Raw genomic sequence first — 14,112 nt, 5'->3', positions numbered from 1 at the left:
CACTCTAATCTGTTTTTGGCTCCTAAACTAACAAAACCTGAAAGTTCATACTTTTGTTGAAACGAACTCAAATGCCTCAGCAGATATTCCAGGACAATGGGGTATACTACATCCTACACAAGCTGTTCAGCAGAGACTGAGCAAGAGAACAGCCAAGTGGATCGAAACTATCAGTCAGTTCCTGGAAGCCTTAAATCTCGGAGTGTAATCTGTGGAGGCCTAACAGCAGAGGATCAGCTTTATTCCAAGGCATGCCTGACGATGCACTCCTAGGAGTCCAGACCAAACACTGCCTATTAAATTAAATTTGCAGTAATTAGGCAGGAGAAACAACCCCTATGAGTTTGCTGAGAGCAAAATGAAGACAAGTCTGAAATATGTTACTGAGGCTATGGATGGTGGAAGGCTACTTGATGGGTTCAACCCATCCAGCACGTTATTAAAAAATCATTTTCAAGAGTTTTTTCATCTGTGTAAATCGTATGTCACTTTATACATTGTCAATTATTGGGGGGGCAGATAACTATCTGACATTAGAAGTTCTGCAGTACACTCTCTGTACAGTACACTGTTCTGTATGCACCCGTTCACCTAATTGCTTGGCAGCAACCCACCAGGGCCACTATTTTAGCCATTTGGGCTGATGCCGCATCACTGGTGTTTCATTTAGTTCACATGTACAACAAAAAAAAGAAGTGGCAAAAAATAGAAAATATATCTACTGAAAGTTCCAGGTTACAGAGAGGGCAAATTACGCTTCGACGAAAACCACGCCCTAGACTAGATCCACCAAGGTGTTTTTCAATGCTTTCAGCAAATCCCATCTTCTCTGACTCAAATAAGGTCACATTTAACCTGGGCTATAGGGAAATGTGACCACTCCCTCCAGGTGAAGCGCAGCCAGTACTGAAAGAAATGAAACGCAAAGAAACCAAAACGTGGTGTAGTGTATGTGAGTGAGGCAGGTCATAACTGTCATCAGGTTTCTTTACCTCACTGTTCACCTGATTAACTGGCTACTGTCCAGTTTTTCAATCAGTTAGTCTTATTGGCTGTAATGTGTTAGTCTTATCAGTTGTTCTTATTGGCTGTAATAGTGTTTTATGTAATCACTGACCCACTGAGTGGTAGCCTTGTCTAACCTAGCCTCACCATACAAATATCTTGTTGTACCCAGACAGGTCAGGTACGGTCATCGATGTAACCAGCCTCAGTACTGCTCATTATGTTACATTCCATTCATTTAGCAGACACTCTTATCCAGAGCGACTTCCAGCACAAAAGAACAGAAGCATATCCATTCAAGCTGAATGAGCAACAGGGTCAGACCTGGATACCACCACTCCCAGAGCAGTGAGGGGGAGCACAACACTATTCAAGCCCTACCCTAAGTTAACTTGTGCAACCTAACTAGACAAAGGAAGCAAAGAATACTTCCATTTATCAGTCACTCGATCACATAATCCAAAACACATCGCACTACTATTGTTAGGGAGCAGAGATTGAGGTGGAACTAAGATGCAGTCTGAAGAAGTGAATCTTCAAGTCTGCATTGGAAGACAGCTGGTTATTCCACTGTCCTAACCCCCATGGGGAGTTCATTCTGCCACTGAGGGACCAGTACAGACAGGGATCATGTTTAAGAGAAGCGACCCCATCGGGACAGGACAGTCAGTTGCCCCATAGTTGCATCTCCTACCAACTTAACATCTCTATCACAGTCTCCAAGCCGCTTGTTAAGCGATGTCAGTGGAATTGTCACTCACATATTGAAGACTGGCCACACTGGCTCGTCTGTCTGATACGTACTCTTTCTCCACACACTCCAACCCTCTAGTGGGCCTTTAGCACTGGCATACTTATTTCCAGTTTATGACAAATGAGAGATAAAACCTTGATAAGACCTTGACACGACCTGAACATGAGTGTCGTTTCTCATCTTCTTTCACTGCTGTTTCATCTGATAAGGCTACCTATAATCAAATACAAAATCAAGCAGCTTCCAGTAACCCTTAGAATTTCTCCTCTATCTTCTTTCTTCTCAACCCTCGAACAGCTCCACCTCCTTCTACCCTCACTACAAATAAATTTGCATCCTACTTTGAAAATAAAGTGTCAGACATCCACAACTCTCTCTCAACTGGCTCATGGCTCCAGTAACACTGTCCCTGGATCCATTAACAAATTGCCTGCTTTTGGACCATTCTGTTTTATATCCAATCCTGGAACCAGTTCCTCCTACAGCTCTTATTGGCTAATAATGTCCTACTGCTACATATATTATAAATAATTTATAAATATTTTTCCTGGCCTTTGGACTCAAAGGTGTGGGTCTATGCATTATTTTTAGTTAGGATGTAAAAGGGTGGTAATTAAGTATGGACATCACATCTGAAGTGTACCTTTGCTGCATGCTAAAACAATGAAACAAAAGGCCAAATTACAAAGTAATGTAGGATTCACTGGGTACCACTGCTTTTGCAATAATGCCTGGGGTAATACGGGGAAACTGTTAAAATGTAATAAAAATTTTTTGATATAATTTGATGTCTAAAACTTCAGACGGCAGACCTATTTTGCAAACATTTTACTGGCCTATAGATACTGTAGAGAATAAACAGCTTGTGAGAATACGGAGCTCTATCCGTTGAAAGCATTCCTTAAAAAAAAAAAAAACCTTCTCACCAACGCCAGTCTGACTTTTCCGCCCCCACGAGGTTGGCTTTAGAAGTGTTGAGAGAACTTTCGATGCTCATTCATAGCAGCTAATGTGAAAATGACGATCTCTTGATAAGATAGCTGCAAGTTGAAGTTATGTAATACAAATTTATTCACATACGAATTTATGTGAATAAATTCGCTTCGCTTCAACACGTTTAATAAGTGTTTTAAGAGCAGCCACTTCAGCTGTTACACGTATTTCCCCAGGATGTCAGTGTTTTATCTATTGACGTAAGCCTGTAAATCATAATCGACACTAGTTATGATCATTCTTTGTGAATCAGTCTTATTAGTAATTTCACCGATATTTCATGATATTCGGAAAAATATGCAGGGTATAAAAGATTAAAAGGGATGCCCTGAGATGAGAATGAGAGATAAGACCTTGATATGACCTTGCCGAATGTCCGTGTCGTTTGAATGTTTTAATGTCCACCAATTATTGACATTCATTTGGTTATTTCTCGCGCTTTTGTTAATGGGTGAAATAGGTTTTAAGGTAATATCTGCATTTTCCCGTGTCGCATGAACTAAAAGTGGTTGTCGGCTTGGTGAAGTAACGATTCCCTCTCATTCAGCACTACAGGTGAACCATTAAGCCACGTATTAAAACGTATTAAGATACGCGCGCAGGAAAACGTGTAAACCGGTAGAGTTGTGGTTGGTGCGCAAAAACGTGTCCCTGAGCACCCCCGGCGCAGGCGGTGCCAAAAGTTTTTTTATTCCTCAACACATGTGATGCTAAATTCACATGTTGGGTTTTTTCAGGTCTCGTCCTAAAACGCCCTCTCTGGCCAAAAAGTTAAATCCATAATAATTGCTGACGTCTCCACGTGTTGGCAAACTGAGATGGTCGTGGTTTCTCATAAAAACGCGGAGATCGCTGGAGATGTTGAGTACTCTCCAAAGTCCACCATACCCCGCTGTCAACAGAAGCTGAGGCACAGTTCACAGGATGGCGCTTTTGACCAAAAGCTTTAACCTTCTGAACAGGAGACTGGTGGGCGAGATAGAGAACAAATATATTTTGTTTCTGGCTTCTGGGTTCCACAAACTTCCTGCTCGCCAGTCTCTGCCCGTGGCCGTGCCAAGTGCGGAAGATGTGCTGCCCCAAAACTCGATCCCCCCGGCAGAAAAGCTTGAGAAGGACAAGAGAATAAAGACCCTGGACGAGATGCCAGGTCCCAGCACCATGAGTAACATCGTTGAGTTCTTCTGGCGGGACGGGTTCAGTCGAATCCACGAAATACAAGTAGGTACAGTTTTTAAAGCTAAATGACCTGGGCATGTCAAATCAACCAAACCAACCGTATTTATGTCGAACTGAATGCTTTTACAAGTTTCATCGTACAGTCATTTCAATGACTGCAATTTTCGTCTGCAATGAAATGACTTTCAACTCTTATGTTTAATCTTTTTCTATTGTAGTCTAATTTTTAGAGTTAGGAAACAAGCTGTGAATTTTGCCGGACACGGGTGCTTTTCTTTGAGATAATACCGTTTTAGTGCAATCCTCTTATACAGAATTATGTAGCATTTTCTTGAAAGTTGGCATACAATTTTACTACACTGCACATATCTAGTATTAGGTTAGCCACCGATGTTAAATTTGACTCTTATTATGTTTATGTTAATTTTAGATATGGTATGAAATTTAAATATTACCGAATTAGTTATTTTCCCATTTGTGCTACTCCGGATCAATTTACGACGTAAGATATGCAGGCTACTGCGCTCACTTTTGCCTCACCGATGTTTATTGCAGTGCATACTAATGTTTAGCCACTACTGTTGCTATTGTTTATGCATTTATTGATTTCCTTTTGTTTTGATGAGGACAATGAATTTCAGGGTGTAGTCGCTTTAAATTATAAAGATATAATCAGTTGGACGAGTGAGAGTCATTCACAGCGCTAAAGGTTTATGCACCTCAAAGTCTGTCAGATATTTGTATTATGCTCTCTGAGGCAATGTGATTTTTTTCCCTATGTGAAAAATTAAAATTAACACAAAAGTACAGCAGAAAGCCAACTTCTAACTTTCAAGGAAATCTGCGAAGATTGTATTTAACGGATCTGATTTGACACGGCATGACCCGCTCTTAGTCTTTCATTGAAAAGGAGCTGAAATGTGCTGGATGCATTTTTAAGTTCATTTTTCCGTTCTCAATTGCTTAACGATCTTTGGTTCTTCCATGAACCGTGCTATCCTCGGTGCTGCAGCTAGGGGCTATGCACGTATCAATCAACTACATTCTACCGAAATCCCTAAACAATCTAAACGTATTTTGGAGGGTGAATGTCTTGTATTTTACAACTGGATCGTCTGAATTAGTTTTGTTTTTATATTTTGGTACTTTTCATATAGCAGAATGCGCATCAGCTGAGTAGGCTACTGTGAATGCAGTTTGCTTACGCAAATCAAGTAATTATACATCAATGCATATATACTATAAACCATCTGCCTGTATATGCTGATGACACATTTGATAATTAAAATGATTAAATAATTCAAATAATTATTTTTTGAAAGGTAATTAATAAATTCACATCTATTCATTCTGTGTCTATACTGAAATGTTCACGGCTTTTAAAGCGGAATTCGACCGGAAAAAAAACAATATTTTTTCCTAAAACACATGTTAATTTTTATTCCTACCTTCTTTCATCTCTTGACTGAAGACCGTCAAGAATATTCTCAAAGGGTTAATTTCGCGTAGAGAAAATTGCATTAATATTCTTCGACAACCGCAAATATTAATTCGAGTTAAAAGGCGCGCGGAAGATCCCGTAATTCGTTCCCTTCCGAAGGCAGACGGTTTTAAGTAGCTTATTGAAGTAGTCAAGGGTATCTCAGTGCGCCTCTGCCTCTGCACATACGGGTATGGCAGTTTCCGCTGAAATATATCTATGATGTAGAAGTTCGGCGAAATTGTTAAAACATCACAATTTGTGTCCTTAAAAACGCTGAGGTGGCAACTAATGTTCTTTCATGAAAGGTTTTAGATTTTAAGTAAAATTGTAATTGACGGAAAAACAGATAATAACCTGTATTTAAAAATAATAAAATAGATGCGATGGTCTGTGATCTCGTTTAAAAATAATATGAATGATTTTTAAAAAACTGTAATATCGATAGTGCTCCTTTACCGTGTGCTGTCAAAATACATTGAGAGACTGAACGAAATTTAATCATTTAACCCATTAGTTTAAGACCATTAGTTTACGACCCGTTAGTTTAAGTGAGGCGCACCACTAGCTGGCGCACATAGCTCCGTCTCGCATTTTAAGATGTGCTTGCCGTCGCTGGCAACAGCCTGTTCAAAAAGAAGGGTAAGACCGTCGCGTGAAGCGTCTGATGAGGTCTTAGCCCTACATTGCACCGTTGTATTCTCTTTCCTACCTTCTCTTGTTGCAGGTGCAGAATTAAAAGGGCTTCAGAGTCCTTCGCTGTGAGATACAGATGAGTAGGCTATTTACCAGTGGCCAGTTTAAGATATGAAGGTGGTTATGTGTATTAATTTGCGCCGGTGACTTGTCTAATCAGTGGGCAAGTGACTAGCGCATTTATTACGGGTCGCATGCTTGTATGTATAAATATGTCGTTGCTGAATTTAACGGCATTTTATACACATCTTGACACATCGTGTGTTTCAAATGACTTATTCACTTTCCTCTTAGTTCAGTCTCTCTGTAAGCATATAAGGCTGTAAATGTCTTTCAACGCTAATTATACCCAGCTAGGCTACTACATTCAAAACGTAGAATCATGTCATTCAAACACTCTGGTCTTACTGATGTTTAAACTATGAAACTTACATTTACCAAACTAAGCATATTCATGATTTTTACCGAACTTCTAGGGGGTGATCAAATCAATCCGGAGAAAAAGACGGTCCGGGAGCCAGGAGTCGCAAGCCTGTCGAGAATTTATGCGTGGGAAAAAAACGGCAGTGCACATCCTCCAACGACTAATCTGTTTGGCAAGTCGTTCTTTGTTCGGAAGTACCTAACCCTCGACGACAAAATTATGTCGGAAATTCGTTAGAATATAAATTCGGGACCAGGACCGTCTGCGCGGGTAAAAATAGCCCTGGGTACAGAAAATTGCATAGCGTCACCCAAGTTATGTTACTGCCAAAAACCTTTTAAGGACGTCGCAGGCTAATTAAGTCTATTCGGAGCGATTAACGTCACATGGATTAAGCGGTCATCACTGGTCAAAGAAAATAAGACAACTCTACTCAAACCTTGACAGCGTAATTTATCGATTTCATGAAGCTAGTGAGCAGCCAGCGGTGAAAAACGCAATTTCCGTGTAGTTAACCGCGGGAAGGGCAGGAGAATCAGCTTCTTGGGGATATGCAATTTGTTGCAGATTTTCAAGCCACTGCATATTTGTTTGTGGAGCACATGGTCAATGAGGTCGACACTGGGAAAAAACAGCGCTTTACAGGGATTCCCTGCAAAGGGGTTACAGGGACACTGTTTTAAGGAATTCCGGTCATACCATTAGAGTAACAGGCGTTTGTAGCCCCAAGTGCTAGAGAACAGGTCTGTGTATCGCCTTCCTATGCATCCTGAGTCACTTGACATGAGCTGTAGCAAAGGTCAAGGCTTTGGAAACGTTGTATGTGCAGAACATGTTAATATAACTACAAATAAAAACGAGAGTGAAAATACGGTTAACGCTTAAAACCTATCTACCGACATGGCAGTCGGCTGCATCCTGCACAACTGATTTTTGGATATCTAGCCCCAAGCGATAATGCCAAAGAATGGGACATGTTATTAGATGGTTTGAGATGAACATGGAGTCACCCATTTCCATCACTTCAACCATGACAATGTCCGTCTTTGTAGTAATAATTTTTTAAAAATTTTCATCGTCTATTTCGCTTACAGCTGGAACACAGTCAAATGTACGGGAAAATCTTCAAGTCGCGGTTTGGCCCGCAGCTGGTGGTGTCGATCGCGGACAGAGACATGGTGGCGCAGATACTGAGGACAGAGGGCGTGACCCCTCAGCGGGGCAATATGGAGTCATGGCAGGAGTACCGTAACCTTAGGGGTCGGTCAACGGGGCTTATTTCAGCGTAAGTGTCTGATGAACTTGTTATGGCTACTTCATCTGCTTACCTGAGACTCTGATCTGATGGTTCTCTGATCAGGCAGTGGACTCTGATCAGAGTTCACTGCCTGAATACTGTGTGAGAGTGCGAGTGTTAGCGGTAGTTGTGATGACGCCGTCTGACTGTCGTTCCTCTGCCGTTCCGAAGGGAGGGCGACGAATGGCTGAAGATGCGCAGTGTACTTAGACAGCTGATCATGCGGCCCCGTGACGTAGCGGCCTTCTCCGATGACGTAAACGAAGTGGTGGCCGACCTGGTGCACAGAATCCGCAACCTGAGGAAACAGCAAGAAGATAGTCTCACCGTGCTCAATATCAACGACCTCTTCTTCAAATACGCTATGGAAAGTGAGTGCGGGGGTGGGGGCAGGGGAAAGTATACCAGTGGAGGAGGGGCAGAATAAACTGGTGGAGGTTGGGTGGAGTAAAATGGTAGAAGTAGAATGGGTTAACGTGGTGGTGATGGGGGAGTATTTAGGTTTTGAGGAGGTTCTTTGATTTGCCTTTTGTATAACTTGGTCTCTATGCTTGTTTCCCATATCCCTAGGTGTGGCCACGATCCTGTATGAGTGCCGTCTGGGCTGTCTGGAGGAGGAGATCCCCAAGCAGAGCCAGGAGTATATTGCTGCACTGCACCTCATGTTCAGCTCCTTCAAGACCACCATGTATGCTGGTGCCATTCCCAAGTGGCTGCGTCCCGTCTTTCCTAAACCTTGGGAGGAATTCTGCAGCTCCTGGGATGGCCTGTTTAGATTCAGTAAGCATATTTGCAAGCTGTTTGTGTATGGGCTGGTAGCAGCCAGGGAAGTTAATGTATTTGTAAGTGTTTGTAGGTGAGGCTAGGACCACCTATGTGCTACAAAAATAAATTGAATGGGTTAAACAGTCAGAGTTGGATCATTTGGATCCAATATCGAAGAATGGGTGTATTTGCTCAAGTTTAGTGAGAAAAAAGACTGTAAACTTTACCATTTTCAGAGGAAATGATGAAATACAATTAGCGTTGTAAATGATGGTTAAATAGATATTCAGTTAACCATTTCAAATGTTAACAGGTTTTCAAATGTTTTTAAATGAGTTTTGTTCACCTTCTTCAGCACAACAGGCTGAAAATGTTATCCATCACATCTTTCCTTTGAAAACACAGTGAATCAAACATGCTGTTGATTTCATTTATGACCAGCATGATGTAGAAAGTTCATATTATAGCATTGTGAAACAAAACAAAAGCTACCAGAAGAAAGTACATTAGGAGTGAAACTAATTTAGTTTGGGTCTTTGTCCTCATTGAACAAGTAACACAAAATAAAAATTTATTCAATTCGTTAACTGCTAGCAACAGCTAAATGTAGCATTCTAATGTAATGCAAAGTCACACAGTGAAGTGGGAGTGATACATAAAATGCCAGTTCTCGTGCGTGATGTGGGTGCAACACTTCCCCATCCAATGCCACTTGGAGCCTTTAACACTGGCACCTGCTGCTCTCTCCCAGACCTCTGTAGCATAATCCCCCAAGGGGATTAATCGTTAGAATAAATTAGTTGATGAGCTGTTCTCTGTAAATCCTTGACCCCGAGGGCAAGTTGGTTGATAACTGTTTCTGTGTAAATCTAATAACCTCACCTGGGGGTGCTGTGCAAAGGTAGTGAACAGGTTCTCCAAGGTTTGACACCTGTGTAGGATCTGTAGACACGATGTTGGGTGACAAGTGGTCCTGGTCCTGCTAAGTTACAGGTGTGGAATCTCTACAATTATCTCAGATAACTTTTTGATCTCAGGGTTGTATCTGAACAAACTTGATGTACCCCTGATTAATTACAAGAAAACGCTGTACTTAATGTTGGAGGCTAGTGTTGAATGTGAATGGCGCTTAATGGGATTTACAGGAGTCAACATAGGTGAGATGAAAGTGTAAATCCAATAGACAAATCAGGATTTATTGTGTAAGGATATTTAATTGGCCTCCAAAGGTCTATTCGCAAAGCTGTTATCTATATCAGTCTAGCAGCAAGGCTAATAAGGCTTGGATGCTGACCTAATGTTCTCCAGCAAGCAAATATTGAGCGGCATTGGATGATTCTGGAAAATAAATTGTGAATGTTTTCTTGAAGACACACTACACCAACAGAATGCTCCTGCAAAACCAGCAGAAATTCAGTATTCAAATCATTTCACTATTTGAAAGGGGGCTACTGTATCATCAGTGGCTGTATCTTTCAGGTTACTGGCAAATCTCATATTACTTAATAGTGTTTCCTGTTCACTTACTTGGACACATGGCACCCATTGTCAGAGGTAATCAGGTATTTAGTTTTGGTGGTTGAGACTGACCCCTCCTGTGTGTTTGCAGGTCAGATCCATGTGGATAAGAGGCTGTCAGACATCCAGAAGGATATAGCTGCAGGAAAAGAAGTGAAGGGCGGACTTCTGACACACATGCTGGTCACTAGGGAGATGAACCTTGAGGAGATCTACGCCAATGTGACAGAGATGCTGCTGGCTGGAGTGGATACGGTAAGGGGGAGGGGACAGGGCATAAGCATGAGGCGAGAGGAGACAGGATTCTTGAAAATCATCTTCAAAACGTCTTCAAAGTAGCCTAGTTTCATTATTGTGGAAATAAAAGTGATCATAATCTTTGTCCTTGCCCTGTTTTTCCTGCAGACCTCTTTCACCTTGTCCTGGAGTGCCTACATGCTTGCACTTCACCCTGAGGTGCAGCAGCAGATCTATGAAGAGGTGGCGCAGGTGCTGGGGCATGACCAGGTGGCAGTCGCCGAGGACATCGCCAACCTGCCTCTCATCCGAGGACTGGTGAAGGAGACCCTCAGGTACTGACAACCTGTAACATACTGTCCTTGATTTAGCTGAGAATGTTCAAGTGCAAGTGTATTTCTCTGACAAAAGCTGGTCCTGTACTGGATTGGCCTACTGTGTGTGAACCCTGTGTGTGAATGGGGGATCTGTCCAAGAAGAATCAAAATTCCTTTGTCTCATGGATTTTTTTGTTTTCCTTTTCCTTCTCTCCTCCTCTACGCTTGTCATCTATGCCCCTCCCCCCCCAACCCCCCTGATTCCAGGTTGTTTCCAGTTCTCCCAGGAAATGGTCGGATCACTCAGGAGGACATTGTTTTGGGAGGATACTTGATTCCTAAAGGGGTAAGAGCCAGCAGTCTGAGTGGAGGTGTCGAATTTTACAGAATTCACTCTTCTAGGAAGTGGGACTGTAACTGACTGGAGCATGCTCATTACTCAGAGAAAACAGTAACTTCAGTAACCTCAGCAAAATACATTGCAATAACAACTTGAGTAATCTATAATTTACGTATTACTTGAGTATTATAGATAATATTAGAAATCAACAAACGGACATCTTGGGAAAGGAAATCCTGTTTCTGCTTGTCTAGGCAAATTATGTCATGCAAACAATGAGTACACATGAACACACACGAAGCATTATTCAGAGTTCATCAGTCCAACCTGACTTGTTCTTGCTCTCTCAGACCCAGCTGGCTCTGTGTCATTACTCTACTTCACTGGATGATGAGAGCTTTCCGAGTGCCAATGAGTTTCGCCCAGAGCGCTGGGTACGGAAGGATGCCAGCGACCGAGTGGACAACTTTGCCTCCATCCCCTTTGGCTATGGCATCCGCAGCTGTGTAGGAAGGAGGATAGCCGAGCTTGAGATGCACCTGGCCCTCACACAGGTACATCTATAAAGCACTCTCTCCCTCCCTCCCTCTCTGTCTCTCTTTGCATTTCCACTCCTGTTCTCTCTTACCTTTAATATTTCCTCCAGTTTGATATCAGTTATATTTCTCTGCATTAACTAGAGTGTTATTGTTTTTTGTTTTTTTTTGCAGCTCCTCCAGAAGTTCCGCATTGAACTGTCTCCTCTCACCGAGCCAGTGCAAGCCAAGACCCATGGTTTGCTCACCCCTGGCAGCCCTATCAACCTTAGGTTTGTGGAGCGGCAGTAGGCCCTGCTCCTTTCTTCGCCATCTAGGCAGGGGCTGATGACAGCAAATGTCCTTGCTTTGCCTGTTCCACCCCTGTTTACAGGACAGGGGTACCAATGTTTATCTGTGAGGCCTGCAAACTTACCCTTCAGTCCCACCCATAGCCTCTTACCCTTGTGCCGCCATTGTTCCAGAGCCAGGATCACTGGCCTATGTACAGTTACAAGCTGAATGAGCTCTAACATGAAACTTTTAGCACAAGCTATCTTGCTTTGACCTTGTAACAGTGGAAAACCAAGGAAACTGTCAGGCCCAGAGCTGTCAGTAGACAAACATCCAGGTGCTTCTCCACACCCAACATAAACTGGACACTCCCTGTTCTAACACCACAAAACTTTATACTGTGTCATTTTTTTGCATTTCACAAGATTACATATTGATTAAACTTTGATTGTTCTTTTTTAGTATCCTGAACTGCATTTTTACGTGATTGAGGACAGCTTTAAACTCAAAGACAGTGTGATGTGTGTTGCAACATTTTTACAGGTTTAGATATTTCTATCAAGTGATAAAAGTGTTTTGACAAGTGTTTTGTCATGCAAATTGTTTGTAGTAAATGTTGCATTTTACACAAATTTTAAGTGGATAGTTTTTGCACTTACTGTAGCTAACTAAGCATCAACCGAATGTGAATGTCATGCAATGTGTTGTTTTTTTTTTGGTGAACTGGTGAATCACCATATCATTTTATGTGCTGTATGTGCTCAATGTTAATACTGTACTGGTCGCTCTGGTAGGGTGTACTGAACAAACTGATTGAGAATGGGTTTAGATGTGCCCCATCAAATATTTCAGATAGAGATGTAACATATTTGTGTAATTGTAGATATCATCCCATGATTAGTTAGAAAAATATTAATTTCAGATGAAAATGAATACCTGCTGTTTCCAATGCTGCAAATTAAGCACAATGTTATTTTCTTACTCAAATAAAATATTTTCAAATCATGTCAGCGTACTGTTTCACACTTATTAAATTCCTTAAATTCAAAGGTAATAAAGTAAGTCAGCTCTTTATCCACTATACGATGCTGCATCAGAGAGAAAAGATCTTAGAAAGACAGTGGGCATTGTACAATTTACAAACTTCAGTTTGTGCTCAGTGAATCCACAGCATTAGAAGTGGTATCAGCTGGTTCCTGTTGGGAACAACAGGTGGCAGCATAACAGTTCATAGAATATACAGTAACTACAGTGGAGAAACCAGGAGATTACTCTAATTTGATGTCAATGTTGAGGGACTCTGAGGCATTCTGATTATTGGGGGTAACCCAGTGGAATGAGAAGGATGCACTATAGGGAAATTCACCTTCCTGCCAGAGTACTGTGCTTCACATAAACCTCTCCTTTCATTCTTCCCTCACGAACACCTGGGATATTACGTTGCTGTGTTGTCTCACAGTTCCTCTCTTTATATGCAATATGTTTATGTTCCTATTTCTCTCTGCTATACACTTGCAATACAAGATTTCACTCATGATTTTTAAGTCGACTGTTACTAACTATTATTGAGGTGTCACATTCCGCATGCATGCCTGCTGAGTAGGGTTTTGAAACACTGGATTCAAAAGCAATGGACCTGGGCATCAGTCTTAGTTACTGAATGAATGGTTGTGTTGCAGCACGTGGCCATGTTCTTTGTTGGGCTCCCCAAAATCTTGAGCTGGGATTAGGTAATGCAAAAATATTTTATTTATATTTTTATTTATAAAGTATTTATTTATGTTGCATTTATATTTATGCCTTCAAATCTGGAACCTGTCTGACAAAGATTACATTAGTCAATAAATGTTTGTATTCCTTTGAATTCAACTTAATTTTGATCCTAGATTCCTCCAATGTGATGGGATGATCCTGTGTCTTTTTTTCTTGCAATATATTCTAAGATTATGGTGCAGAGTTCCTAAATGTCTCTCTGCCACATTTTGTTCCTGTATTTAGAATATTGAACAATATGTCAGCCAGGGCCTCCTTGCTTCACCTGTGATTCGTCAGGATCCTGAGTTGCTACTCAGTAGAGGAGCACCTATCCACCAATGAATGCCTACTCCATTGCAGTGCACTGAGTGACTTGTAATGTGAAAAATAGGTTATGGTGGCATCCAAGTTTATCAGAGGATTCCACTGGTCCTACTTCAGCACTCCTGTTTGAGAGTGGAGTTTGTCATGGACAGACATACTTAGTATATGCTTCCAAAACAGGGTTTCATAAAGAGGAAAAGAAAAAAGAAAATCACGATA

The 14,112-nt window shown here is 41.5% G+C and overlaps 1 protein-coding gene across 1 annotated transcript; it reads left to right on the top strand.

The window, feature by feature from the left end:
• Nucleotides 1-3,612: 3,612 nt before the first annotated feature.
• On the top strand, nucleotides 3,613-12,272 carry LOC118788922 (cytochrome P450 27C1-like). Its single transcript, XM_036545136.1, has 9 exons — nucleotides 3,613-3,973; nucleotides 7,626-7,816; nucleotides 8,000-8,199; nucleotides 8,399-8,608; nucleotides 10,203-10,366; nucleotides 10,517-10,683; nucleotides 10,933-11,011; nucleotides 11,356-11,559; nucleotides 11,716-12,272. The coding sequence occupies exons 1-9, from the start codon at nucleotides 3,677-3,679 to the stop codon at nucleotides 11,830-11,832; spliced, it is 1,629 nt and encodes a 542-aa protein (XP_036401029.1). The 5' UTR covers nucleotides 3,613-3,676; the 3' UTR covers nucleotides 11,833-12,272.
• Nucleotides 12,273-14,112: the final 1,840 nt, after the last annotated feature.

The sequence above is a fragment of the Megalops cyprinoides genome, chromosome 14 (genome assembly GCF_013368585.1).
Source record: "Megalops cyprinoides isolate fMegCyp1 chromosome 14, fMegCyp1.pri, whole genome shotgun sequence".
Classification (NCBI taxonomy): domain Eukaryota; kingdom Metazoa; phylum Chordata; class Actinopteri; order Elopiformes; family Megalopidae; genus Megalops; species Megalops cyprinoides.
Note: the sequence above shows the minus strand (reverse complement) of the source record. Positions and strands in the feature narration are given on the sequence as shown.

Excerpts from the sequence above, each read along its gene's own strand:
- LOC118788922 (XM_036545136.1), top strand. The coding sequence starts at position 3,677 with ATGGCGCTTTTGACCAAAAGCTTTAACCTTCTGAACAGGAGACTGGTG. Across the intron at positions 3,974-7,625 it reads GTCGAATCCACGAAATACAA|CTGGAACACAGTCAAATGTA; the intron begins GTAGGTACAGTT and ends TTTCGCTTACAG. Across the intron at positions 10,684-10,932 it reads CTGGTGAAGGAGACCCTCAG|GTTGTTTCCAGTTCTCCCAG; the intron begins GTACTGACAACC and ends CCCTGATTCCAG.